The following is a 26,240-nucleotide window of genomic DNA, read 5'->3' as shown; positions in this document are numbered from 1 at the left end:
TATTTCTTTGGTTACCCAAGGATTTCTACTAGCCCGTGTCTTTTTACCTACTTGATCCTCTGCTGCCTTCACTACTTCATCCCTCAGAGCTAACCATTCTTCTTCTACTGTATTTCTTTCCCCCATTCCTGTCAATTGCTCCCTTATGCTCTCCCTGAAACTGTGTACAACCTCTGGTTTAATCAGTTTACCCAGGTCACATCTACTTAAATTCCCACCTTTTTGCAGTTTCTTCAGTTTTAATCTACAGTTCATAACCAATAGATTGTGGTCAGAGTCCACATCTGCCCCTGGAAATGTCTTACAATTTAAAACCTGATTCCTAAATCTCTGTCTTACCATTATGTAATCTATCTGATAACTTCTAGTATCTCCAGGATTCTTCCATGTATACAACCTTATTTTATGATTCTTGAACCAAGTGTCAGCTATGATTAAGTTATGCTCTGTGCAAAATTCTACCAGGTGGCTTCCTCTTTCATTTCTTAGCCCTAATCCATATTCTCCTACTACGTTTCCTTCTCTTCCTTTTCCTACTGTTGAATTCCAGTCACCCACAACTATTAAATTTTCGTCTCCCTTCACTACCTGAATAATTTATTTTATCTCATCATACATTTCATCAATTTCTTCATCATCTGCAGAGCTAGTTGGCATATTAACTTGTACTACTGTAGTAGGTATGGGCTTTGTGTCTATCTTGGCCACAATAATGCATTCACTAAGCTGTTTGTAGTAGCTTACCAGCACTCCTAATTTTTTATTCATTATTAAACCTACTCCTGCATTACCCCTATTTGATTTTGTATTTATAACCCTGTATTCACCTGACCAAAAGTCTTGTTCCTCCTGCCACCAAACTTCACTAATTCTCACTATATCTAACTTTAACCTATCCATTTCCCTTTTTAAATTTTCTAACCTACCTGCCCAATTAAGGGATCTGACATTCCACGCTCTGATCCATAGAATGCCTGTTTTCTTTCTCCTGATAATGATGTGCTCTTGAGTAGTCCCCACACAGAGATCCGAATGGGGAACTATTTTACCTCCGGAATATGAAGACATAGAGAACTAAAATGGAGTGAAGCAAAGAATAGTTACAGTGAAGAAATGCTGAGATGGAAGAAATTAACTTAAATTAAAGCCAGGTGAGTGGCAAGAACCAAGGGCATGTTGTAGTGCTAGTTCCCACCTGTGGAGTTCTGAGAAACTGGTGTCTGATGAAAGAATCCCAATGGCGTGTGTGGTGAAACAGGCACCGAGGTGACGAATGTCATCTTGTAGAGCATGCTCTGCAACAGGATCTTGTGAGTTGCCAGTATACACCCTCTGCCTATGCCCATTCATACTAATTGATAATTTGCTGGTAGACATGCCAATGTAGAAGTCCAAACAGTGTTTACATAACAGCTGGTGTATGACATGAGTCATATACAACATGACATTGAACCCTGCCTCGAACAGTTGACACCACAATCCCAACTTGATCCACCACCACTACCCAAATTATCCCTTCCAAGCCTTCCAAGAATTCTTCACATCCAGCATTGCTTCACAATCCTTCCTCAGGTCTCTAAAACATGACCCTTACCCGTCTTGTGCAGAACTCCAGGCCCTACGTTCCCTAAAAGCTGATGACTCCATCATTATCCTTCCAGCAGACAAAGGATCTACCACTGCAGTACTTGACCAAATGGAGTATGTTAATGAAGGACTATGCCAGCTGTCTGACACCCGTACATAGAGAATCTGCCATCAAGATCCCATCCCTGTCATTCAAACTGACCTGCAGTCCCTCCTTAAAACCTCAGGCCCCTCACTAGGTCTTCTTCCTAAGATCCACAAACCCTATCATCCTGGCCGTCCTATAGATGCTTGCTTTTAGCAACCACTGAATGTATATCTGCCTTAGTTGATCAACATTTGCAACCCATAGTGCAAAGACTCACCTTCTAGATCAGTTGAAATCCATGCCCACCCCACTCCCACCACTCACCTTTCTTGTCACTATTGATGTCACCTCTCTCTATATCAACATCCCCCAAGTACATGGTCTGTCTGCTGCTGAGCATTTCCTCAGTCAGCACCCACCTGATTCCAAACCTGTGATATCCTTCCTATTGATGTTAATCAACTTTATACTTACCAAAAACTACTTCACCTTTCAGGGACAGATGATGGGTCACTTGGCTGGGGCTTTCCTGAGAGCCATATGTCTTCAGCCCCTGGTTTGGTTTAGGTACAATGATGACATCTTTGCAATACAAACTCATGGTCAGGCTGACCTGCTAAAATTCCTTGAATCTCTGAATACCTTCTCCCAATTAACATACTCCAGTTCCAAATCCCATGGCAATTTTGTTGATGTTGATCTCGTCCTCACCAAAGACCAGCTACACACTTCCGTCCACATTAAACCAACTAACAAACAACAGTACTTACATTTTGATAGTGGCATCCTTTCCATATCAAACATTCCCTCCCACACAGCCTTGGCATCTGAGGCAAGTGTATTTGTTTGGATGCAGACTTTTTACAACAATACACCACCATTCTCACCTCAGCCTTCATTGCGTGTAATAACCTTACCAGCATAGTTAAAAAACAGATTTTCCCGGGCCATCACATCCAATCCTGGTATTGCTGATCCCTCCAAAAAACAGCTTTGGAGCACACCATTAGTGACTCAGTATTATCTTGGTCTGGAATGTGTTTAACAGCTACTTTGACAGGGCCATGACTTCCTAAAATCCTGCCCTGAAATGAGATGCAATCTGTCCGAAATTTTGCCCACTACACCTAGAATAGCTTTCCATCACCCTCCTAATCTCTGCAATATTTTTGTCAGACCCTATGCTCTTTCTGCACCCATCTCTCTACCGTACAGCCCCTACCCCTGTGACTAGCCCCTCTGCAAGACTTACCCTGTGCACCCTCATACCACCACCTATAACAGCCCTGTAGTTGGCAAAATATATACTATCAAAGGGAGAGCCACCAGTGAAACAACACATGTCATATACCAGCTGTTATGTAAACACTTTTCGACCACCACCAAATTATCAATAAGAATGAACAGGCATAGGCAGAGGGTATATACTGGCAACTCGCAATATCCTGTTGCTGAGCATGCTCTACAACATCACATTCGTGACCTCAGTGTCTGTTTCACCACATGCACCATCTGGATTTTTCCCCCAGACACCAGTTTCTTAGAACTCTACAGGTTGGAGCTAGCACTACAACATTTTCTTGGCTCTCGCCATCCACCTGGCCTTAATTTACATTAATCTCTTCCATCTCAGCATTTCTTCACTGTAACTACTCTTTGCTTCACTCTGTTTTAGTTTTCTAGCTCTTTCCTTGTCTTTCTCATCTAATGTCCTGTTTCATGTCTGAAATAGATGCCGTGTCAGTTCATGAATTGAACTGAATTGAATTTTATTTGATCCTGTAAGATTACATTGTGTACAGTAAATGTACGTGTAATATAGGAGATGTCAAAGTATTAACATTCTTTATCACTTATTTTTCTACACCTTTAGCTTACATTTTTACATCACTGATAATGAGTAACAATATATACAAATTTAATGGCATAAGTATTCTGCAACACTGTAAAACTCTTTTTCAATGAGATAGACTTTAAGTTTCTTTGGAAAGTCATTGTGAAGTACACTACCTTGCAGGTTTTTGGGCAGACTTCTTAGTAGTCTGATACCAGAGTACTGGGGTCCTTTTTCTAGCATTGCCAGTCGGTGGGGTATGCTCCGTACTTCATTCTTATTTCTTGTATTGTGGGTGTGTACACTAGCATTTGTAATCCAGTCCTCACTACCTTTTGTGATGTACATTATTGTTATGTATATACACAACGATGAAAAAGTTAAGATACCTAAATTCTTGAAACAGTTTCTGCATGTTTCAGAGGTCTTTCTTCTTAAAATGGTCCTAATTGCTTTTTTTTTGTAGTGTGAACACTCTTCTTGTCTCTTGTTTGTTTGAGTTTCCCCACACAGTCACTCCATACTGTAAGTGTGGTTTGAAAAGTCCATGATACACTGTACACAGAAAGTTCTTGTCTGAATACTGTGATAGCTGCATCATTAAGAATATGACAGAGCTCAGTTTCTTACAGATATTATTAATATGTTTTTTTCCATTTCAGTTCATTATCCACAAGAATACCTAAGAATCTAGCAGATTCTGCTTCTTCCAGCCTCGTTCCATCAACCTCTAAATCCATGCCTACAGCCTTTTCCTTGTTTTTAAACACTGCATACATAGTCTTTTTTGGATTTATAACCAGTTCATTTTCCAACAGCCATTGAGCTGTGACATTTGCAGATATGTATGCTCTTCTCTCAAGCTGTTCCATATTTTGGTCACTATTTAGTATTGTCATGTCATCAGCATACAATATTTTCTTTTCTTCCTCCTGAACACCTATGTCATTAACAAATACATTAAATAACAATGGCCCCATTACTGAACCCTGTGGCACTCCATATTTGATGAATTTGGTTTCTGATTGGTACGAGTTTCCTAATGATACATACTGCTTGCAGTTGCACAAGTATGATTTTATCCATTCACCTGGTTGCCCACGAATGCCATAGTTGCTTAATTTTTGTATCAGCATTTCATGGTCAATGGTGTCAAATGTCTTTGAAAGATCCAGAAACATTGCAGAGACAACCTTTTTCTCATCTAAGGACTGTAAAATCTATTCTGTTAGACTGACAATTGCTGATTCTGTAGATTTACCCTTTCTGAAACCATGTTGTGAGGGCATGAGAATGTTATGTTTGTCCAAATAGTTAACTAATCTGGTATACATAAGCATTTCTAGGATTTTTGAGGAACCTGATATCAGTGAAACTGGTCTGTAGTTGTTGGGATCATCCTTACACCCTTTCTTGTACACTGGCACTACCTTCATTATCTTCAGTTTTTCTGGAAAAACTGCATCTCTGAAAGAACAGTTTGCTATGTTCAGTAGTGGTGTTATTATCTCCTCACATACCAGCTTTATTACATGATTTGATATTTCATTATCACCAGCTGATTTCTTGGACTTCAGTTTCTGTATAGTTTTCCGCAATTCATCTTCCATGACTGGTCTTGAGAACATAGTACTGCATGATCTTTTTGGTACCTTAATACCCTTCTGTTTTTGACTATTTCTTTCTAATTTTAGGTTTTCTACTACACTGATATAGTTATTATTCAGTATGTTTGCTATTTCCATACCATCTGTGACCACTGTGTTGTCTATTTTAATTGACCTAATACCTCCTTCTTTGTTTGACCCATCTTTTTCCTTTCTTTCAGAATTGATTGCATTCCAAGCTGCCTTTGCCTTGTTTTTTAAGTTCGCTATAGTAGTGTCAATTGCTCTTGCTTTCGCTTCTTTTATTGTTTTTCTATACTTCTTTTTTAACATTTTATATTTTTCAGCTTCGTCCATCCGTCTCACGTCCTGAAGCTTCCTTCGCTGTTCTAGTATTTCTCTGGTAATCCACTGTGTTTGATCTTGCTGCCTTTCTTGTCTCTTTACTTTGGGAAATGCTACATTAAAATGGTACTTAATTGTTGAAATAAATGCATCATATTTTTCATTTACACTCTGGGCCTGTAGGGTTTCATTCCAGGTTTCCTTACCTAACATTGTTCTAAAGATGTTGATATTTTGTTCACTGATGATCCTAATTTCTTTGGTTGTTTGTTTTGGTTCTGATACTGTGTCATTACTTCTGCAAAAGCTGATTAGTTGTCTATGATGATCAGATATTTCTGTCTGAACTACATGTGACTCATAGTTACACATATTAGTAATTATGTTGTCAATAATTGTCTCACTTTGTGAAGTCACTCTTGTTGGTGCAGTTATTGTCACTTTCATGTTATGCTGTATTAACAATTCTTCAGAATCCTGTCTTATTTTTGTGTCTTTTCCTATGTCAATGTTGAAGTCTCCACATATAATAAGATTTCTCTTCATATTCATTCTCAATAAGCTAGCAATTTTTTTTAGAAAGATGCTAATATTGCCACATGGTGACCTGTACACACAAAACACTCTAAAATCCTCTGCCACTATACCAGTAACTTCAAAGTCTTTTTCTCTAGCTATGGGAAATGTAGCAGCTTCACTGTTTACATTCTTTGATAGAGTACCTGTTTTAATATATATACAAACGCCACCACCCTTATATTTAGATCTGCAGAAGTAATTAGCTAGTTTGTAGTCCTTTATTGTCACATTATATATTTTACTTTCAGTTAGTCCATGTTCACTTATGCATAATATGTCTGGTCTTACTTCACTCAGGAGTACTTCTGCTTCTAATTTTTTGTTACCAAAGTATTGAATATTTTGATGAAGTACTTTTATGTAATTTTTCTTTTGCTGATTTATATGTTGTGAGCTGTATTCTGGGGCAAATTCTTTAGTATCGTATTTTTTTGTATGGTGCTTATATTTTTCTTTTCCAGCTGGAGTGTATGATTTTTCGCCCCCTTCAGGCCATATTAGTTTCCCTTGCATCTAATGATTTTGCAGACATCTGCTGGGTGGAGAATGGCATGAAAGTATATGACTTTCCATCAGATCCCAGGCATATTATATAAATCATACGTCAGGGGACCAGGGAGGTCAGTTGAGGATCCATAGATTCCTGCATTGTGGTCTGAACTGAAATGTTGGATCGCAAATTATCCTACTTCGATATGCCATTTGGTGCTATTGGGAAGAAGAATATAAAAACAAGGTTTGTCATTTTGGCCATACACTGGTGAACATTCAGTCTTCATTAAACAATTCCAAATCAGTCCTCATGTCATATCCAATAGCTTCCCACACCATGACAGCAGGAGTTACGAAGGTGTGAGTTTCAAGAATTGCTTCTTCTTATGACCTTCCACCATGTTATTTACAGACACACTAATGTTGATATGATGGTCACAAATGAAACAGAGACTCATCACTACAGAATGCCACTCAATGTACCAGCTGACCCATGCACAATACCATGTGAACCTCCGTAGTCCGTGGTGTGGTGTGAGCAGTAAACAATGAGTAACAACTTGAGATCTCATCTCTATCCTGTTGCTAACAGTTTTTGGTGATACTCTGCATGTAACCTTTGTCCAAATTTCAGCAGTTGTAATCCATCTATTTGTCAGAGACAGTAAAAATATCCTACAATCTGCAAGTGGTGTTATATTCTGGAAGGACCTCTACCCACTTTTTTTGCCACACTGTTGTCCTGAGTCCTTCTTATTTCCACTTATTATACATTCTTTGTGCAACTGCCAGCTACCTCTGATCTGCCAGTACAATGATCCTATGTCCCTCATGTCAATGATTCAGTATTTCTCAAAGTATGAAAAATGGAAATAAACCACATGCACAAGTCTTCCAGACATGTTGTGTTGTAATAGGCATTGGAAAAGTTCCAGTAGCACTAGACACTCCATATAGCCAGCATGTACTCACTCCACTCCTCATCAGTAGGCATGCATTTCTTACTGCACTGGAAATATGCTCACTTACGGGAGAAATTTCAATCAAAGTATCACGCAAAAATGGAAATACTAGAGTATCAGTTTGATAATGTTTGGTCAAGGTGCTTGTGCTTGAAATTTTCCATTTCAGCCAGTGTATAATGTTAATTTTCCAGGTGAGTTTAAGGTGGAACTGTCTTTACATTACAAAACATACAGGATGATTACAATTAAAGTTCCAGTTGAAAAATGCTTGGCAAAAAGAAACACTGCTCAGAATGAGTCAAATTTGAACAGAATATTATCAAAGAAATGGGAAACTTATGGAAACAAAAAAATAAAAAGTTAATGAAAATGTTACCACTAGGTAACACTGTAAGTGGCACAATATGTAAAGTAAAAGATGCAGGGTACACAGCTGCTCCTCAGTTTGCGTGTGAAGTGCTCATCATGGCTGTCTCAATGCAAGACAGCATCCCACTGGTTAAGCACTTTTACAAGAAATGGCAGTGTGTGCCAGTAGCTCTGGACACTCAAGGCTATGACAAAGGGTGTCGGTCTGATGTTTGCCTATGATCTGGAGAAAAGTACTATAAAATTCAAAAAAAGAGATGTTCATCTGAAGCGCAATGTAGCAGAGTGAGGAAAGCAACAGATCTGACATCAGTAGAAGATATGACCACAGCTTTGCAGGAGGGGTTGAGCAGTGGTGTGCAAACATGCAGTGCATAGGGAATTACCCGAACTTTGGACATTCCTGTGAGTACAGTGTATAAATGGCCATTAAATATCCTGCATTGCTATACATACAAAATTCTCAATTTTTGGGAGTTACTTCATGCTGATCTACCAGTAAGACAAATGTTTGCTCTAGAATTTTTTGCTCACATGGAACTGGACAATGAATGGCCATTGCTCCAGATTTTCTTGCTCTCATATAAGTGAACAATGAAAGACCATAGAACATTCTGTGGACAGACAACGCCCATTGCCATCTCCAAGGACATGTCAATACAGCTAATTGCAGAATGTGGTCAATGGAAAATTTGCTCATACATCAAATGGTACCACTCCATTCTGCAAAAGTTACTGTATGTCCTGGGTTGATAGCATCATCTATCGTAGGGCCATATTTTTTTGAGGAGATGGGTCCTGTGAGTCCTGTAGTTTGTATTGCCACTGGTAAATGCTATGAGAGTATTTTGTGCACCAAAGTTATTCCAAACCCTTCAACAGCATGGATGTGTGGGTAAGATCATTTTTATGCAAGATGATGCTCCTCTGCACATCCCACGGCCAGAGAATTGGCTGCTGCAGAGGTATTTCGAAAATGTAAGAATTGTCAGTCATCATTTCCCTACAGCCTGACTGTCCAGGAAGGTACATTAGCTTATTTGTTTTAGTCATAATTATTTGTCAAGTATTATTGTTTTTCTGACATGTTCTACATCCTGGAGGACTGTCTCACTATGGATCAATTGGAATGAAAGTAAATCTAATATAATCTAATCCAGATCACCTAATTTTAATACACGTGACTTCTGGCTGTGGGGTTAGCTGAAAGATTCTGTGTTCAGTGCTCTGATTACAAACATAGCTGAACTGGAGGCACACATTGTACAACAGATTCTGAAAGTGACTCCTGAGACTCTCCAACCAGTTCCAGAACATGCTGTCTCTTGATTTTTTCTAGTGAGAGATGATGGACGACATACTGAACATGCCTTGCACCAGTCTCATGAGACTTAAAAACCAATTTCAGTGTTGCTTTTTATGCAGTTTTTGGCCTCAGGACAGATAAAAACCAATTTTACCCAGCTACCTTGATACGATCTTGCCATGGTATGAACTTGACATGGTAGATAGGCTTACATAACTAACAGTGCCACAACTGCTGAATGCCATACTTATGCAGTTATGCACACTGCATGGAACAATTGGTTTAATCTGCAGCTTATATACCATAACTGTCATATTGTGATTCATCTGTCATTTTGTATGTGAAAAATGTTACTTCTCAGTTACATAATACGTATTGGATGAGAGATGACATAGAAGAGCTTACTTACCACTGACTTCATTCACTGTAACTGGTGATTTGTTAACTGTGTAACTGAACATTTACGATTTGATGCTTACAGCACCATCTACTGGGAACATTTTCGTTAAATATTTTTTGTTTCCATAACATTTTACCCATCTTCAATAATATTCTGCTCAAATTTGATGTCATTTTGAGGAGCACTTCCTTTTTTACAGTGTTTTGAAATTGGAACTTTAATTATAGTCACCCTGAATAAGAAGTCTTCAACTTGTGTGTGTTGGATGCTTTTTTTGCGTATAGAAATGAGAGAACTGCACAGACACATACCTCACAGAAGATCATGTACTGTTGTGTCATATTGAATTTGATGCTGGGGTGTATGGAGACTGAAACAGAAGGTAAATTACCTTTCCTTGACATCTTGGTCAAGAGAAGGGCTGACGGCACCCTTGGTCATGGGGTGTATTGGAAGACAACGCACACTGATCTGTATTTGCACGCAGACAGCTGCCACCACCCTTCCCAGAAGAATGGGGTACTTAAAACTCTAGTACATAGGGCACGCACTATCTCTGATGCAGAGAATCTACCCCAGGGATTGGAACATCTGAGAACTGTATTTCGAAAAAATGGGTACTCAGAGTGGCAGATTCAACGTGCTCTCCGCCCAACCACTACAGCACAACCTGTGGAGATGGATGAAATCACGAGGGAGGAGGTAGGCACTGCGTTTATTCCATATACAGGCGCACTCTCCAGGAAAATTGCCCGCATTTTGAAGAAACACCGTGTCGGAACTGTGTTTTGTCCTCGAATAAAACTCGTGCACTGGTGGGGAGTGCCAAAGATGACCTCTGTTTGAGGAAGGCCGGTGTGTACCAGATCCAGATTCCGTGTCAATGTGGCAAGTCTTATATTGGTCAGATGATGCGTATCATCGAGGATCAATGCCATGAACACCAGAGGCACACTCGACTGATGTATCCGAGCAAGTCGGCCGTTGCTGAACATTTGTCGGAAAATCACACTATGGAGTATGAACGCATGAGGATTCTGGTACAGACGTTGAGATACTAGGACAGCGTTGTTAGAGAGGCCATTGAAATTCGCACCAATGACGACCTCATAAACTGTGACTGTGGCTATAATCTTAGCAAGGCTTGGGAACCAGCGATTGGGTTAGTCGTCCGCAGCTCGTGGTGGTGCGGCAGCGTTCTCGCTTCCCACACCCGGGTTCTCGGGTTCGATTCCCAGCGAGGTCAGAGATTTTCTCTACCTCGTGATGACTGGGTGTTGTGTGCTGTCCTTAGGTTAGTTAGGTTTAAGTAGTTCTAAGTTCTAGGGGACTGATGACCATAGATGTTAAGTCCCATAGTGCTCAGAGCCATTTGAACCATTTTTTTGATTGGGTTAATCAAGAGTAAATCAAGCAAATGTATAGTTGTGATGACCACGGCGGACAGAGCCATCATACCGACGTCATTTCAGATGCTGTCGCAATCTGTTCCACCGTGCGACCGTGGCGCAGGGCATGGACAGCGGTGGGAGCGCGCCGCGGGCGGAGGTTATTTAAATCACCTGCCGCCGTGACCGAACCCAGTTCCCTCTGAGCAGCCATTGCGTACGGATCTCCGTGCCGGTACGTTCACAGGAGCTCAGTCCGTCAGTTCACCTGATGATGGCGACATGTATGATCGCCGAAATATTGGGCCCATTGGACACTGTAGACCGACAGTACACCCGTGGATATTTTGATTATCAAATATGCCCAGAGAAGCTCAAGAATCACATCACAATAAGTGTTTGCTACATGTAGTTATGATTGCAATTGGACAGGAAAGGTAGAGAGGTTAAAACCTTGGCAGAAAGCAGCCTTCACCTCTCAGAAAACAAAAACGAGGCCACCTGGTTTAATGTTTGTGTCTACTGGATGGAACATCATTGAAGAGTTTCACACTAAGTCCCTAAGATGCAGCAAATACACTCCTGGAAATTGAAATAAGAACACCGTGAATTCATTGGCCCAGGAAGGGGAAACTTTATTGACACATTCCTGGGGTCAGATACATCACATGATCACACTGACAGAACCACAGGCACATAGACACAGGCAACAGAGCATGCACAATGTCGGCACTAGTACAGTATATATCCACCTTTCGCAGCAATGCAGGCTGCTATTCTCCCATGGAGACGATCGTAGAGATGCTGGATGTAGGCCTGTGGAACGGCTTGCCATGCCATTTCCACCTGGCGCCTCAGTTGGACCAGCGTTCGTGCTGGACGTGCAGACCGCGTGAGACGACGCTTCATCCAGTCCCAAACATGCTCAATGGGGGACAGATCCGGAGATCTTGCTGGCCAGGGTAGTTGACTTACAACTTCTAGACCACGTTGGGTGGCACGGGATACATGCGGACGTGCATTGTCCTGTTGGAACAGCAAGTTCCCTTGCCGGTCTAGGAATGGTAGAACGATGGGTTCGATGACGGTTTGGATGTACCGTGCACTATTCAGTGTCCCCTCGACGATCACCAGTGGTGTACGGCCAGTGTAGGAGATCGCTCCCCACACCATGATGCCCGGTGTTGGCCCTGTGTGCCTCAGTCGTATGCAGTCCTGATTGTGGCGCTCACCTGCACGGCGCCAAACACGCATACGACCATCATTGGCACCAAGGCAGAAGCGACTCTCATCGCTGAAGACGACACGTCTCCATTCCTCCCTCCATTCACGCCTGTCGCGACACCACTGGAGGCGGGCTGCACGATGTTGGGGTGTGAGCGGAAGATGGCCTAACGGTGTGCGGGACCGTAGCCCAGCTTCATGGAGACGGTTGCGAATGGTCCTCGCCGATACCCCAGGAGCAACAGTGTCCCTAATTTGCTGGGAAGTGGCGGTGCGGTCCCCTACGGCACTGCATAGGATCCTACGGTCTTGGCGTGCATCCGTGCGTCGCTGCGGTCCGGTCCCAGGTCAACGGGCACGTGCACCTTCCGCCGACCACTGGCGACAACATCGATGTACTGTGGAGACCTCACGCCCCACGTGTTGAGCAATTCGGCGGTATGTCCACCCGGCCTCCCGCATGCCCACTATACGCCCTCGCTCAACGTCCGTCAACTGCACATACGGTTCACGTCCACGCTGTCGCGGCATGCTACCAGTGTTAAAGACTGCGATGGAGCTCCGTATGCCACGGCAAACTGGCTGACACTGACGGCGGCGGTGCACAAATGCTGCGCAGCTAGCGCCATTCGACGGCCAACACCGCGGTTCCTGGTGTGTCCGCTGTGCCGTGCGTGTGATCATTGCTTGTACAGCCCTCTCGCAGTGTCCAGAGCAAGTATGGTGGGTCTGACACACCGGTGTCAATGTGTTCTTTTTTCCATTTCCAGGAGTGTATGTTTGAATTTAATAAAAAGCACTTTTGTACAATGCTGTAGCCAGAAACTTCTGTTACCCAAATTCCAGTAGTGAAACCAGTCTGAACTGATGAAATGTTATTGGGTAATCAACAAAGCTACAGCATAATCTTTCAGCAGTGGTTTCACAGGTTTCTTACTTGCCGTTTCAGGTGAACACAACAAGAAGGAAATATATTAAAATCTTGCTGCTAGGTGACATTTTCACTAAACTCTTAGCCAAAGATTTTATCAACGAAATTTGCCAAGAAACCTTGCACTCCTATGTGGACTACAAGAGTTCAGATTAACTAATATTTGGATTAAGTGCCACCATGTTAACACCTTTATGAATAAGTGGTCATGGAGAAGAAAAAATGGAGAAATTTAATTGCTTTATGGGCATGTTTCTAACAGGAATGTTTGATTTAGGGAAGTAAGACAATGAAACAGTGAGTTCAGGGATACGATAAGAAAAATAAAACAAGGAAATGGAATACAGATTTTAGCTACATTTGAATACATCTGTAGCCACAGGAATATGGTAAAATGTAAAAACAATACCTGCAGAGTAAATCATCCAGTCCTCATGCTAGGGACGGGAGAAACTGACCAGTTAAAACTCATACCAGTATTTTAGTTCTGAATAACCAGTATTTTTTGGTATTCATTATATCTCTGTTTTAAGAGGTGTTTCTATTTTTTACTAATAAATGTAAAAAACCAAAATATCAATTAGCCATATTGGCAGTACTACAATTTTTTACTTTTAATTAAATCTTTTTTAAAGAGTGAGTAATTTTTTATTTGTAAAATTTGAATTACTGTGGAATATTTTGTTGTTACAGAAGACAGGAAAAGTAATCAGTGCTATTTTAATAAAAAAGCTGACAGAAATGAGCAACAATCACAAGACTTAAGAACTAGTTCAGCAATGTTGAGACAATAATGTACCTATTACCATGTGGGATGGCCTACTAGATGGTAGGTATGCACATGCATTGTGTAAGACTTGCCCCCATTGAGACTACATGATAATTTCTCATTGTAGTCATCAAATGTAAGACAGTTGTGTAGTACCACATCTTGCCCTAATTGTAATAAAGGTTTCTAATAGGCTTCTTTCTACTACTTGTTTATTGGATGCTTTACCTACCCACTTAATTTTTCAAATCCCTTCTATAGCGCCATGTTTCAAATACATCTTGTTTATTTCATATCAGTTTTCCAATACCCTATGTTTCACTCCTATATAATACTGTACATACACTGAAGCACCAAAGGAACTAGTATAGGTATGCATATTCAAATATAGAGAGATGTAAACAGGCAGAACACAGCACTGCAGTCAGTAGTGTCTATAAAAGACAGGTGTATGGTGCAGTTGTTAGGTTGATGCTGCTGATACAGTGGCAGGTTATCAAGACCTAAGTGAGACTGAATGTGGTGTTATAGTCAGTGCACGAGCAATGGGACACAGCATCTCCAAGGTAGGATTTTCCCATATGTCCTTTTCACGAGTGTACCATGAATATTAGGAATCCGTCAAAACACCAAATCTCTGACATCGCTGTGGCCAGAAAAAAATCCTGCAGAAACGGGACTAATAACCACTGAAGAGAATTGTTAAGGATGACAAAAGTGCAACCCTTCAGCAAATTGCTCTTGGTTACAATGCTGCATCATAAACAAGGGTCAATGGCCGAACCATTCAATGAAACATCATAGATATGGGCATGGGCGTACCCAGCGAGTGGCAGGGTGGGGAGGTGGGGGGGCAGAGCTGCTCGCCCCCCCCCCCCCCCCCCCCGGAAAATATTCGCAGTTTTTCACTAGTTTACTGTTTTATTTAATAAGAAATGCTGCATGTTTTCTCAGATTAAGTGCATTCTTGTATTTAAAATGTTTATTAAAAGCAGTTTTTCACCGGTTTACTGTTTTATTTAATAAAAAGTGCTGTATGTTGTCTCGAGTCTTTGTTTCCTGAGACTAGTATGACCTACCCCCCCCACCCCCCACCCCCACCCAGTTCAGATCCTGGGTACACCCTTGGATATGGGCATTTGGAGCTGAAGGCCCACTCATGTACCATTAACGACTGCATGACACAAAGCTTTATGCCTCGCCTAGGTCTGTCAACACTGAAATTGGTCTGTTGATGACTGGAAACATGTTGCCTGGTTGGGTGAGTCTTGTTTCAAATTGCATCGAGCAGATGATTGCCTAAATCTGTCCGAATGCACAGTTGACATGAATGGGTGCAGGTGATCAGACAGGATGCTTACGTATGTGTCATCTGTCAGGGTTATATCCAGATGTGTCAGGGGTCCCATATCACTCCAACTGTGCCATTAAGTGCGTCCACCAGTTGAACAGTCCCCAACTGACATGCAGGAGCCATGTATTGATGAGGTTGCCGGCCGAAGTGACCATGTGGTTCTAGGTGCTGCAGTCTGGAACCGCGAGACTGCTACGGTCGCAGGTTCGAATCCTGACTCGGGCATAGATGTGTGTGATGTCCTTAGGTTAGTTAGGTTTAACTAGTTCTATGTTCTAGGGACTAATGACCTCAGAAGTTGAGTCCCATAGTGCTCAGAGCCATTTGATGAGGTTGTCCACATACCTGTACACATTCATCCTCTCGATACAATTTGAAACAAGGCTCACCCAACCAGGCAACATTTTTCCAGTCATCAACAGACCAATTTCAGTGTTGACAGGCCTAGGCGAGGCATAAAGTTTGGTGTCATGCAGTCATCAAGGGTACATGAGTGGGCGTTCAGCTCCAAATGCCCACATCTATGACGTTTCATTGAATGATTCGGCCATTGACCCTTGTTGATGATGCAGCATTGAAACCTGCAGCAGTTTGCTGAAGGGTTGCACTTTTGTCATGCTGAACAATTCTCTTCAGTGGTCATTAGTCCTGATCTTACAGGATCTTTTTCCGGCCACAGCGATGTCGGAGATTTGGTGTTTTAATGGATTCCTAATATTCACGGTACACTCGTGGAAAGGTCATATGGGAAAATCCCCACTTCATCGCTACCTCAGACATGCTGCATCCCATCGCTCAAGTGCTGACTATAACACCACGTTCAGTCTCGCTTAGATCTTGATAACCTGCCACTGTATCAGCAGCATCAACCTAACAACTGAGCCATACGATTGTCTTTTATAGACACTGCTGACTGCAGTGCTGTGTTCTGCCTGTTTACATCTATTCCAGTGGGACACTGCGACACCCCACAAGTCCAGAATTGTTACAGAGTGACTCCAGGAACACTCTTCTGAGTTTAAACACTTCCTCTCACCACTAAACTCTCAGGACATGAACATTATTGAGCATATCCAGGATACTTTGCAACGTGCTGTTCAGAAGAGATATCCACCACCTCATACTCTTACAGATTTAGGGGCAGCCCTGCAGGATTCATGGTGTCAATTTCCTCCAGCACTACATCAGACATTAGTCAAATCCATGCTATGTCATGCTGTTGCACTTCTGCATGTCCGCAGAGGCCCTACATGATATTAGGCAGGTGTACATGTTTCTTTGGCTGTTCAGTGCAATATAGTTTTACAGTTCCATAAACTTTTCCCAAATTCTATACAAATATTTGGTATTAGGAAACCTCTATCCTTGAACTACATTGTTGTAATTGGATACAAAAACTATCAAAAATGTTAGTACAACTTTATTACACTGTTGCATGTACAGCAATCACCATAATACACACTAAACACAATAAGATAAGGCAAATGTATGCGAGCAGTAATAGTATGATAACTGAGTGTGAGTGTAGCATGGAAGGGTTTAAATAGGCACTCACTCATGGTGGGCTCTATCAAAAGTTCGCAGTACTGTTCTTTCATGGAGCACTCTCGCAGATGACAACACACTGCTAATGTGCATGGCTTTCAAGTGTGCACACATTACTTCATACATCACTCTGAGTTTGATGTCTGCTTTTCTTTGATCAACAGTGTAAATTGCTTTGTTGATAGTACAGTCGTTCACTTTTTCTACTTTGTGCCTCCCAGTTACATGTTTAGTAAATTCACTTCATCACTTTCCTCTATGCTTTGATTATTTGTAATGCAGTTTCTGTGCTAAGTAGTTCTCTGATTTTGTTTAATAGTTAAATAATACTTATGTTCTGCAAGAAAGGCCATGGCGTCTATGAATTGTAAAATTGTTATTACTTCCCATAAATTTTTGTTCTTGTTCTGATTTTTCCCCTCCAAGTAGGAAAGTTAGGAGTTTAAAAGTCTCACCTCCAATAGATGGCTGCCCAGGCACATCAAGATTGCCACCAGATGTTTGATATGTTGCCCCATAGCCAGCCTGGTCGGAATTACCTAGCTCATGCAGTCGCGTGCTGGACAGTGCACGAGGAATAGGATTGCTGGGCACCCCATGAGGAGCCAAGTGTGCTGTTTCTTCAGCCACCTGAAATCAATTACAACATATATTGAAAATGATTATTTGCTATCTGTACAAAACATTGCATCAAGTTAAAAGTTATCAATTCCTTCTAATCTGAAATTACTCATGATGTATATGGAGTGTGTAAGATTCATGATTGAATACTGAAATAAATGAAATGGTGTGTGTGTGTGTGTGTGTGTGTGTGTGTGTGTGTGTGTGTGTGTGTGTGTGTGTGTGTGTGTGCACGCACTTGTGTGTGTGTCTGTTAATTTTTGTTTGTTCCTGTAGGTATGTTCCACATTCAGATGTGTGGTTATGCTATGATAATCTGAAGTTGAAACTAGCACATGCAGACATAGTTTAACATAAAAGCACAAGATGGTGGAAGTGTGGCCTTGAAACCTGTAGTACCAATCACAAAGCTATAATTAAATAGTAAAGCAGTAAAATATTTTCATTAAGTTGGCTACTGATTATTATTTAAATTTAATTAAAGTAAGGCCTCTGCAGAAGGTCTGCTATTGGACATACAGCCATTCCTAGTGTGCAACAAAAAACAACAAACGTTCAGAAACAAAAGTGTTATGGCACATTAAGAAATACAGTTTCTGGTGGATTATGGCATCTAGCAGCTGAGCAGCATCCACTGATATTTCTAACTTATGATTTGTGAAGTTTCATTCCCTGCTAACTTTTACCATCCCTTCATCCAGCATTAAGTGAATTACAGGGTGTTGTATGTCTTTCAGGGCGAGCAGACCTTGGAAATTTTGATACCAGTGATCCATATTTAAGTGTGTTTAATCATCGTGTTGTTATATTGTTAGATGCTCCTCTGGTTTCTTTTGTTCTGGTTGATGTCTCCATTGACTGGCTGTCATATACATGGGGATTTCCCGCAACCAGTTACATAAAAATGTCTTCATTTGGTTTGGATTGGTGTGCAACCAGTTTAAAGTTACTGCAATGATTGTTTATAAAACTGACTTAGTAATGCCATACTGTGCTACAGTGCAGAAGCAGTACAGTAATTGCACTTCCATTAGTGCTGCCAGTAGCTCAAGGCATACAAGTACCTTTGAGAGTAATGAGATGGTTCATTGCCTTACTGAAAGTTAAGGTTGTCATTGGGGTCTTCACAGTGAACAAACAAATACACATGATCAGACAGTATGTTCCTGTATCGTTAGGCAGTAAGACGCAAAGGCAGAGGTTTCTAGTTAAACATTCCCTACAAGCATATATTGTTACAATCTAATGGATGGTGTCCTATTAGCAAACAGTATACATTACTTGATATAATGCCAAATTGTACCATATATTGGGGGTGTTGAGCTGCAGACAGGCACAACAAAAAGACTCCTAAACAAGTAAGCTTCTTCTGAATTAGACAGTGTACACACAAATGTTTATGCAAATGCATCTCACACACATATGACCACTGTCTTTGGCTGCCAAGCCCAGACTACAAGCAACTGCGTATGATGGGAGAAGCAGTCGGCATAGTGAGAAGAACCATAGAAAACATAAAGTTTGCTGGGCAGAAGAGACCTTAAATCCTGATCTCCTACAGTGAATCTATTACCTTAACAAATGTTCCATGTTGTAATGTAAACAGTATGTTAAGGTATTTTCACTTCAGTCAAGCAGAGTGAGGGCCTGGAAAGACTGAAGTAAGTATCAGAACTACCAGAGGTTCAATTTCAGAAGGTATTCATACTTTGCACAAAGCAAGGCAATGTTAAGTAAAATTCCTGGAAAGGGAAAGTTTCTGAATTGTTAATCATAGCCTATTACTGTTAACCATAATTTGCAAATTAAGCACTGTTAAAAAATCTATCAGGAACTAATAAAATCAGTTGTTTATTATATATCTTACTAAAGACAATGGAGTGTAGTTGTCAAAAATAGTAAGTTATAGATTTTGTTTTACTTACAATGTTTTAGAAAGGTTACATAACTTGTAATTTATTTGCTATAATACCACATCTACAGACGATGGTGGGCCCATGGATACTGACCAGTTACTGTGTCATCCTGCACCGATGGCATCACTAGATGTTGTATGAACAGGTATGGGATCAGAACACCACTCTCAAGGCTGTTGTCAGTTTTTGTTACCCACTTATTTGCTATAATAATACATTTAACTTGTTGTTTTGTTGTGGTCTTCAGTCCTGAGACTGGTTTGATGCAGCTCTCCATGCTACTCTATCCTGTGCAAGCTTTTTCATCTCCCGGTACCTACTGCAACCTACATCCTTCTGAATCTGCTTAGTGTATTCATCTCTTGGTCTCCCCCTACGATTTTTACCCTCCACGCTGCCCTCCAATACTAAATTGGTGATCCCTTGATGCCTCAGAACATGTCCTACCAACCGATCCCTTCTTCTGGTCAAGTTGTGCCACAAACTTCTCTTCTCCCCAATCCTATTCAATACTTCCTCATTAGTTATGTGATCTACCCATCTAATCTTCAGCATTCTTCTGTAGCACCACATTTCGAAAGCTTCTATTCTCTTCTTGTCCAAACTATTTATCGTCCATGTTTCACTTCCATACATGGCTACACTCCATACGAATACTTTCAGAAATGACTTCCTGACACTTAAATCAATACTGGATGTTAACAAATTTCTCTTCCTCAGAAATGCTTTCCTTGCCATTGCCAGCCTACATTTTATATCCTCTCTACTTCTACCATCATCAGTTATTTTGCTCCCCAAATAGCAAAACTCCTTTACCACTTTAAGTGCCTCATTTCCTAATCTAATTCCCTCAGCATCACCCGACTTAATTAGACTACATTCCATTATCCTTGTTTTGCTTTTGTTGATGTTCATCTTATATCCTCCTTTCAAGACACTGTCCATTCCATTCAACTGCTCTTCCAAGTCCTTTGCTGTCTCTGACAGAATTACAATGTCATCGGCGAACCTCAAAGTTTTTATTTCTTCTCCATGAATTTTAATACCTACTCTGAATTTTTCTTTTGTTTCCTTTACTGCTTGCTCAATATACAGATTGAACAACATCGAGGACAGGCTACAACCCTGTCTTACTCCCTTCCCAACCACTGCTTCCCTTTCATGTCCCTCGACTCTTATAACTGCCATCTGGTTTCTGTACAAATTGTAAATAGCCTTTCGCTCCCTGTATTTTACCCCTGCCACCTTTAGAATTTGAAAGAGAGTATTCCAGTCAACATTGTCAAAAGCTTTCTCTAAGTCTACAAATGCTAGAAACGTAGGTTTGCCTTTCCTTAATCTTTCTTCTAAGATAAGTCGTAAGGTCAGTATTGCCTCACGTGTTCCAGTGTTTCTACGGAATCCAAACTGATCTTCCCCAAGGTTGGCTTCTACTAGTTTTTCCATTCGTCTGTAAAGAATTCGTGTTAGTATTTTGCAGCTGTGACTTATTAAGCTGATAGTTCGGTAATTTTCACATCTGTCAACACCTGCTTTCTTTGGGATTGGAATTATTATATTCTTCTTGAAGTCTGAGGGTATTTCACCTGTTCCATACACCTTGCTCACCAGATGGTAGAGTTTTGTCAGGACTGGCTCTCCCAAGGCCGTCAGTAGTTCCAATGGAATATTGTCTACTCCCGGGGCCTTGTTTCGACTCAGGTCTTTCAGTGCTCTGTCAAACTCTTCACGCAGTATCGTATCTCCCATTTCATCTTCATCTACATCCTCTTCCATTTCCATAATATTGTCCTCAAGTACATCACCCTTGTATAGACCCTCTATATACTCCTTCCAACTTTCTGCTTTCCCTTCTTTGCTTAGAACTGGGTTTCCATCTGAGCTCTTGATATTCATACAAGTCGTTCTCTTATCTCCAAAGGTCTCTTTAATTTTCCTGTAGGCGGTATCTATCTTACCCCTAGTGAGATAGGCCTCTACATCCTTACATTTGTCCTCTAGCCATCCCTGCTTAGCCATTTTGCACTTCCTGTCGATCTCATTTTTGAGACGTTTGTATTCCTTTTTGCCTGTTTCACTTACTGCATTTTTATATTTTCTCCTTTCATCAATTAAATTCAATATTTCTTCTGTTACCCAAGGATTTCTACTAGCCCTCGTCTTTTTACCTACTTGATCCTCTGCTGCCTTCACTACTTCATCCCTCAAAGCTACCCATTCTTCTTCTACTGTATTTATTTCCCCCATTCCTGTCAATTGCTCCCTTATGCTCTCCCTGAATCTCTGTACAACCTCTGGTTCTTTTAGTTTATCCAGGTCCCATCTCCTTAAATTTCCACCTTTTTGCAGTTTCTTCAGTTTTAACCAATAGATTGTGGTCAGAGTCCACATCTGCCCCTGGAAATGTCTTACAATTTAAAACCTGGTTCCTAAATCTCTGTCTTACCATTATATAATCTATCTGATACCTTTTAGTATCTCCAGGGTTCTTCCATGTATACAATCTTCTTTCATGATTCTTAAACCAAGTGTTAGTTATGATTATGTTGTGCTCTGTGCAAAATTCTACCAGGCGGCTTCCTCTTTCATTTCTGTCCCCCAATCCATATTCCCCTACTATGTTTCCTTCTCTCCCTTTTCCTACACTCGAATTCCAGTCACCCATGACTATTAAATTTTCGTCTCCCTTCACAATCTGAATAATTTCTTTTATTTCATCATACATTTCTTCAATTTCTTCGTCATCTGCAGAGCTAGTTGGCACATTTTACTTATTGTGTGCAATATTTTATTCAATGTAGTTCATTTAAGTAATATTTCTCAATTCTGCTTGAATGTTATTAACCCCACTTAGTAAATTTTCAATATACGCATATAAGAAACTATAAAAATGTTCATTTACCAGGGGAGATTAGGGAGGAAAGGGCGAAGTTTTGGTAGTTCTGCCATGGGGGCAGTATCACATTGTATCTATGCATACTGTAGTCCTGGGGGCCTCAGAGCCTAAATGCTACCACTATAGTGTGCTGTGGGAAAGATAGGTTGTCAGTTGTTTCAAAATACGGAGCTGTTTCTTGATTAGCCTCTTCAACATCTTGATTCATTTTCTGCACACAATTGTGTATGCCATTTGTGGCAAGTATGAAACACAATTATTTACACGGAAGATAGTTTTGCACCATAGTATAAAAACAAATATGAAAAGATACCAAATAGGTCCACAACCATATGACTGTGTAGTGCACACAAAAACTATGGATATTCAAGGGAGGACAACATGCACTTGTTACAAAAGCTGTTCTAGTATGCTCTATACAATTTACAGAATGTGCACAATATTCACCTACTACGTTATGCAAATCATATTCCAAACAATTGAAAATATAGGACAACCCGCACGCACGCACGCGCGCGCACACACACACACACACACACACACACACACACACACACACACACACACACACACACACAAAAGCAAACGCAACTCACACACACATGACTGTAGTCTGTCCCTGCTGAAGCCACACTGTGAGCAAAAGCAGCAGTGGATGATGGGAGTAGAAACTGGGTGGGGGTAAGGTACTCCCCTGCCCTCCATCTAACCTCCCAGTTGCACCTAGCTCCCCTACCCTCTCTCCACCTCATCCTTGTGTGCTCCCCAGCAGCACTTCACTGTTCCCTGCTCCTACCCCACTATCCCTCTGGAATGGAAATAGGAAAGGGGCTGGATGGGTGAGAAAAATGACTAACCAATCCAGCACCTTCCCTGTTTCCATTCCAGCACTACACAGCCCTCATTTCACCAACGCGCCCAGTCTTTTTACTTTTCTCCTTTTCTGATACCCCTCCCCCCCCCCCCCAACCTCCACCTCTCCCCTGCCCTCCTTCTAACCTCCTGACTGCACCTAACTGCCCAACCCTCTCTGCACCTCAGCCTTGCACATACCTCAGCAGCACTTCACTGTCCCCTGCCCCCACCCTGCTATCCCTCCACCTCCAAACCCCAGCCTCCTTCTTAACTCCACCCAGTTGCCACTCTCATCATGCACTGCTGGTGTTGCTCACAATGTGGCTTCAGCTGCGAGAGGCTACAGTCATGTGTGTGAGAGTTGCATTTGTGTTTTTGTGTGCCTGTTGTCTATTTGCAACAAAGGCCTTGTCAGCCAAAAGCTTATATTGTGACAGGCTTTTTGTTGTGCCTATCTGTGAGTCAGTATCTCCTCTATATGGTGAGTAGCATTTTTCCTTTTCATAATATTGGTGCATCATATTGTGCTTGACATAGATTACAGTCATCTCTAAGGAAGCAGTGGATGGTTACCTAACTTCAGACAATGCTACAAAATTGGAAAGATGTAAGATAATGAAATTTCAAACAAAACATCAACTTGATGATGCACAGCAAAATGCGGAACCTGTCTGAAATATGTAGATGACATAAACATATTTAACCCATCATTCAGTAAGGAATTTGTTTTTGATTCTGACCAATCAGGATTTGAAGAGGACATGCATATAAAAAGTACCTGGAAATTAGAGGTACCAAGAGAGTCATATCAAGATCAACTAACATCAATGTATTAATGCATTGTATACAATTATGCCAGCTCTTAAGCTGAAGATAAATTGGCTGTAAAGTTCTTTATTGTGCTGCAAGAAGTTGGAAGTGTTCTGCCTCCTACGATTCTTTCTCATGTATGTGATCTTAGGGGCAGTAGGGAATATTTAAGTGGCAGCAAGCAAGAGTGGGAAAATGGGTGTAAGAGAACTACAACTATGGAATGAGCACTGATTTTGGCCAGCAATGGTCAAAATAACATGCTTTTGCTTGATTCCTGGTCAGGATATAAAAATCAAACTCCTGTAGTGTGAACTATCTTTCCCGAAAAGTGTGTGACATTGCAGTTCATACCACCTGGAACCAGTGGACAAATTCAGCCTCTGGATGTTTGTTTTTCTGTATTTACAAAACATATTAGTGCACTATTGCAGATAAGCCATAAAGGATACCCAGTTTCATGATAAGCTCCATGACAGACTGTTTCGCATTTCGTTGCATGCTGCCGCATTCCATTAGTTCTTATCACCCCATTGCATCAATATGGTTTTATATGCATTCTTTAAGAGTGGATACCTAGTTGAATGTCCTGCAAGGTTTGTAACTTCCAAGGAGTTCACCTTTGATCTTGATGGTACAAACATTTCTGATCACTGTGCAATGCCACTTTTACTTCAGTGTTCATGGTGCAAAGTTAATGGGGTGTTGTGAACATTTCTTGTATGTCCTCAATGCTCATTTTGTGAAGTGTAATACATACATCCCATAGAAGGTTGATCTGTGCACTTCATGGACACATTGTTTGTTGCCCTCCTGATGCACATGGTGAGTCATAAGTAGCTAATATTTTTTCCTGTCATAATTGTTAACACAGCCCTTTCAGATGACCCTTACTGAAGATTGAACTTTGACCATGTGCTCAAGCAGTTCCTTGTGAGAGAATGATGTAGCTGTCCCATCAGAATACCTGGACATTTGACCAGATCAGGATCAGGCTGTTGGTAGCAATGTCAACTTGGAGAACTCGTAAACACATGCTATGCTGTGAGCTTTCTAGCAAGAACATTGTGAGTGAGCACTTGACAATGGTGGCGTTTCAGATAGAGGAGTTGTTGGTACTCTATAAAGACCTCCCTTGATTGTGGAATCCATCAGATAGTTATAACCGGAATAAGAGTACTCGGAATCAAGCAACCAATAAGCTAACAGCAAAAATGAAGGTAGCTTGACACTGCTGCAGCTACAGATTAATAGAAATTAGACAGTATGAGGACTGCACATAAAAGAGAGCAGATAAAAGTATATAAAATGTACATTGAGCAGTATTAGCACAAATGATATTTAAAATTTTCATGGATTATTTCTGAATGTACCTGCAAAGAAACTGCAGTGCTGTTGTAGCTTATTTTAAATCTGCTGTACATAGCACTGTGCAGTAGTGAAAAATCTTAAAGTGGCAGCCCATCTTCCTCCAGGATGTTTCTCTCATGACACTGTCCTGCTTCACAATACAGCAGTGGCAATGTAATGAAAGTGTCATAGTTGATTCCCCAGCTAATTTTTTTTTTATTTTATTTTATTTTTTTTTTTTGTAGCTGAAATAACAATACTAATGGTATGAATATACACAATACATCATTTATTTCTATTAAAAAATTCGTCAATGGAGTAGAAGGAGTTGGCAACTAGTAAGTCTTTCAGGCTCCTTTTAAATTGATCTTTATTTGTAACTAAATTTTTTATGTTTGCTGGAAAATTATTGAAGATGAGTGTTCCTGAGTAGTGGACCCCTTTTTGAACTAAAGTAAGTGCTTTTAAGTCTTTGTGCAGATCATTTTTTTTCCTGGTATTGTATGTATGAACTGAGCTGTTTGTTGGAAAAAGAGATATATTATTTATGACAAATTTCATTAAGGAGTAAATATACTGAGAGGCAGTAGTTAGTATACCCAGTTCTTTGAAGAGGTTTCTACATGACGTCCGTGAATTTACTCCACAAATAATACGTATTACACACTTTTGGACTCTGAAAACTTTTGTTTGACTTGAAGAGTTACCCCAAAATACTATACCATATGACATTATGGAATGAAAGTAGGCAAAGTATGCAAGCTTTTTCATTTTTATGTCGCCTATGTCTGCTAACACTCGAATTGCAAATACAGATTTGTTAAGGTGTTTCTGCAGTTCTGTGGTGTGCTCCTCCCAACTGAATTTATCATCAAGTTGTAATCCCAGGAATTTAAGACTGTCAACCTCTTCTATCTGCTCTTCTTCATACTTTATGCATATGCTGGGTGGAAACCTCTTACAGGTTCTGAATTGCATGTAGTGAGTCTTTTCAAAGTTTAATGTCAAT

At 40.8% G+C, this 26,240-nt stretch overlaps 1 protein-coding gene across 1 annotated transcript in view; it reads right to left on the bottom strand.

The window, feature by feature from the left end:
- LOC126481947 (major facilitator superfamily domain-containing protein 6) overlaps window positions 1-26,240 on the bottom strand; it is a 350,452-nt gene that overhangs the window by 33,999 nt on the left and 290,213 nt on the right. The window contains exon 11 of the mRNA XM_050105905.1: window positions 17,239-17,413. Coding sequence (XP_049961862.1) covers window positions 17,239-17,413 — 175 coding nt within the window. The remainder of the gene's footprint in view (window positions 1-17,238; window positions 17,414-26,240) is intronic.

This window comes from Schistocerca serialis, chromosome 5, assembly GCF_023864345.2.
Source record: "Schistocerca serialis cubense isolate TAMUIC-IGC-003099 chromosome 5, iqSchSeri2.2, whole genome shotgun sequence".
NCBI classification, from domain to species: domain Eukaryota; kingdom Metazoa; phylum Arthropoda; class Insecta; order Orthoptera; family Acrididae; genus Schistocerca; species Schistocerca serialis.
Note: the sequence above shows the minus strand (reverse complement) of the source record. Positions and strands in the feature narration are given on the sequence as shown.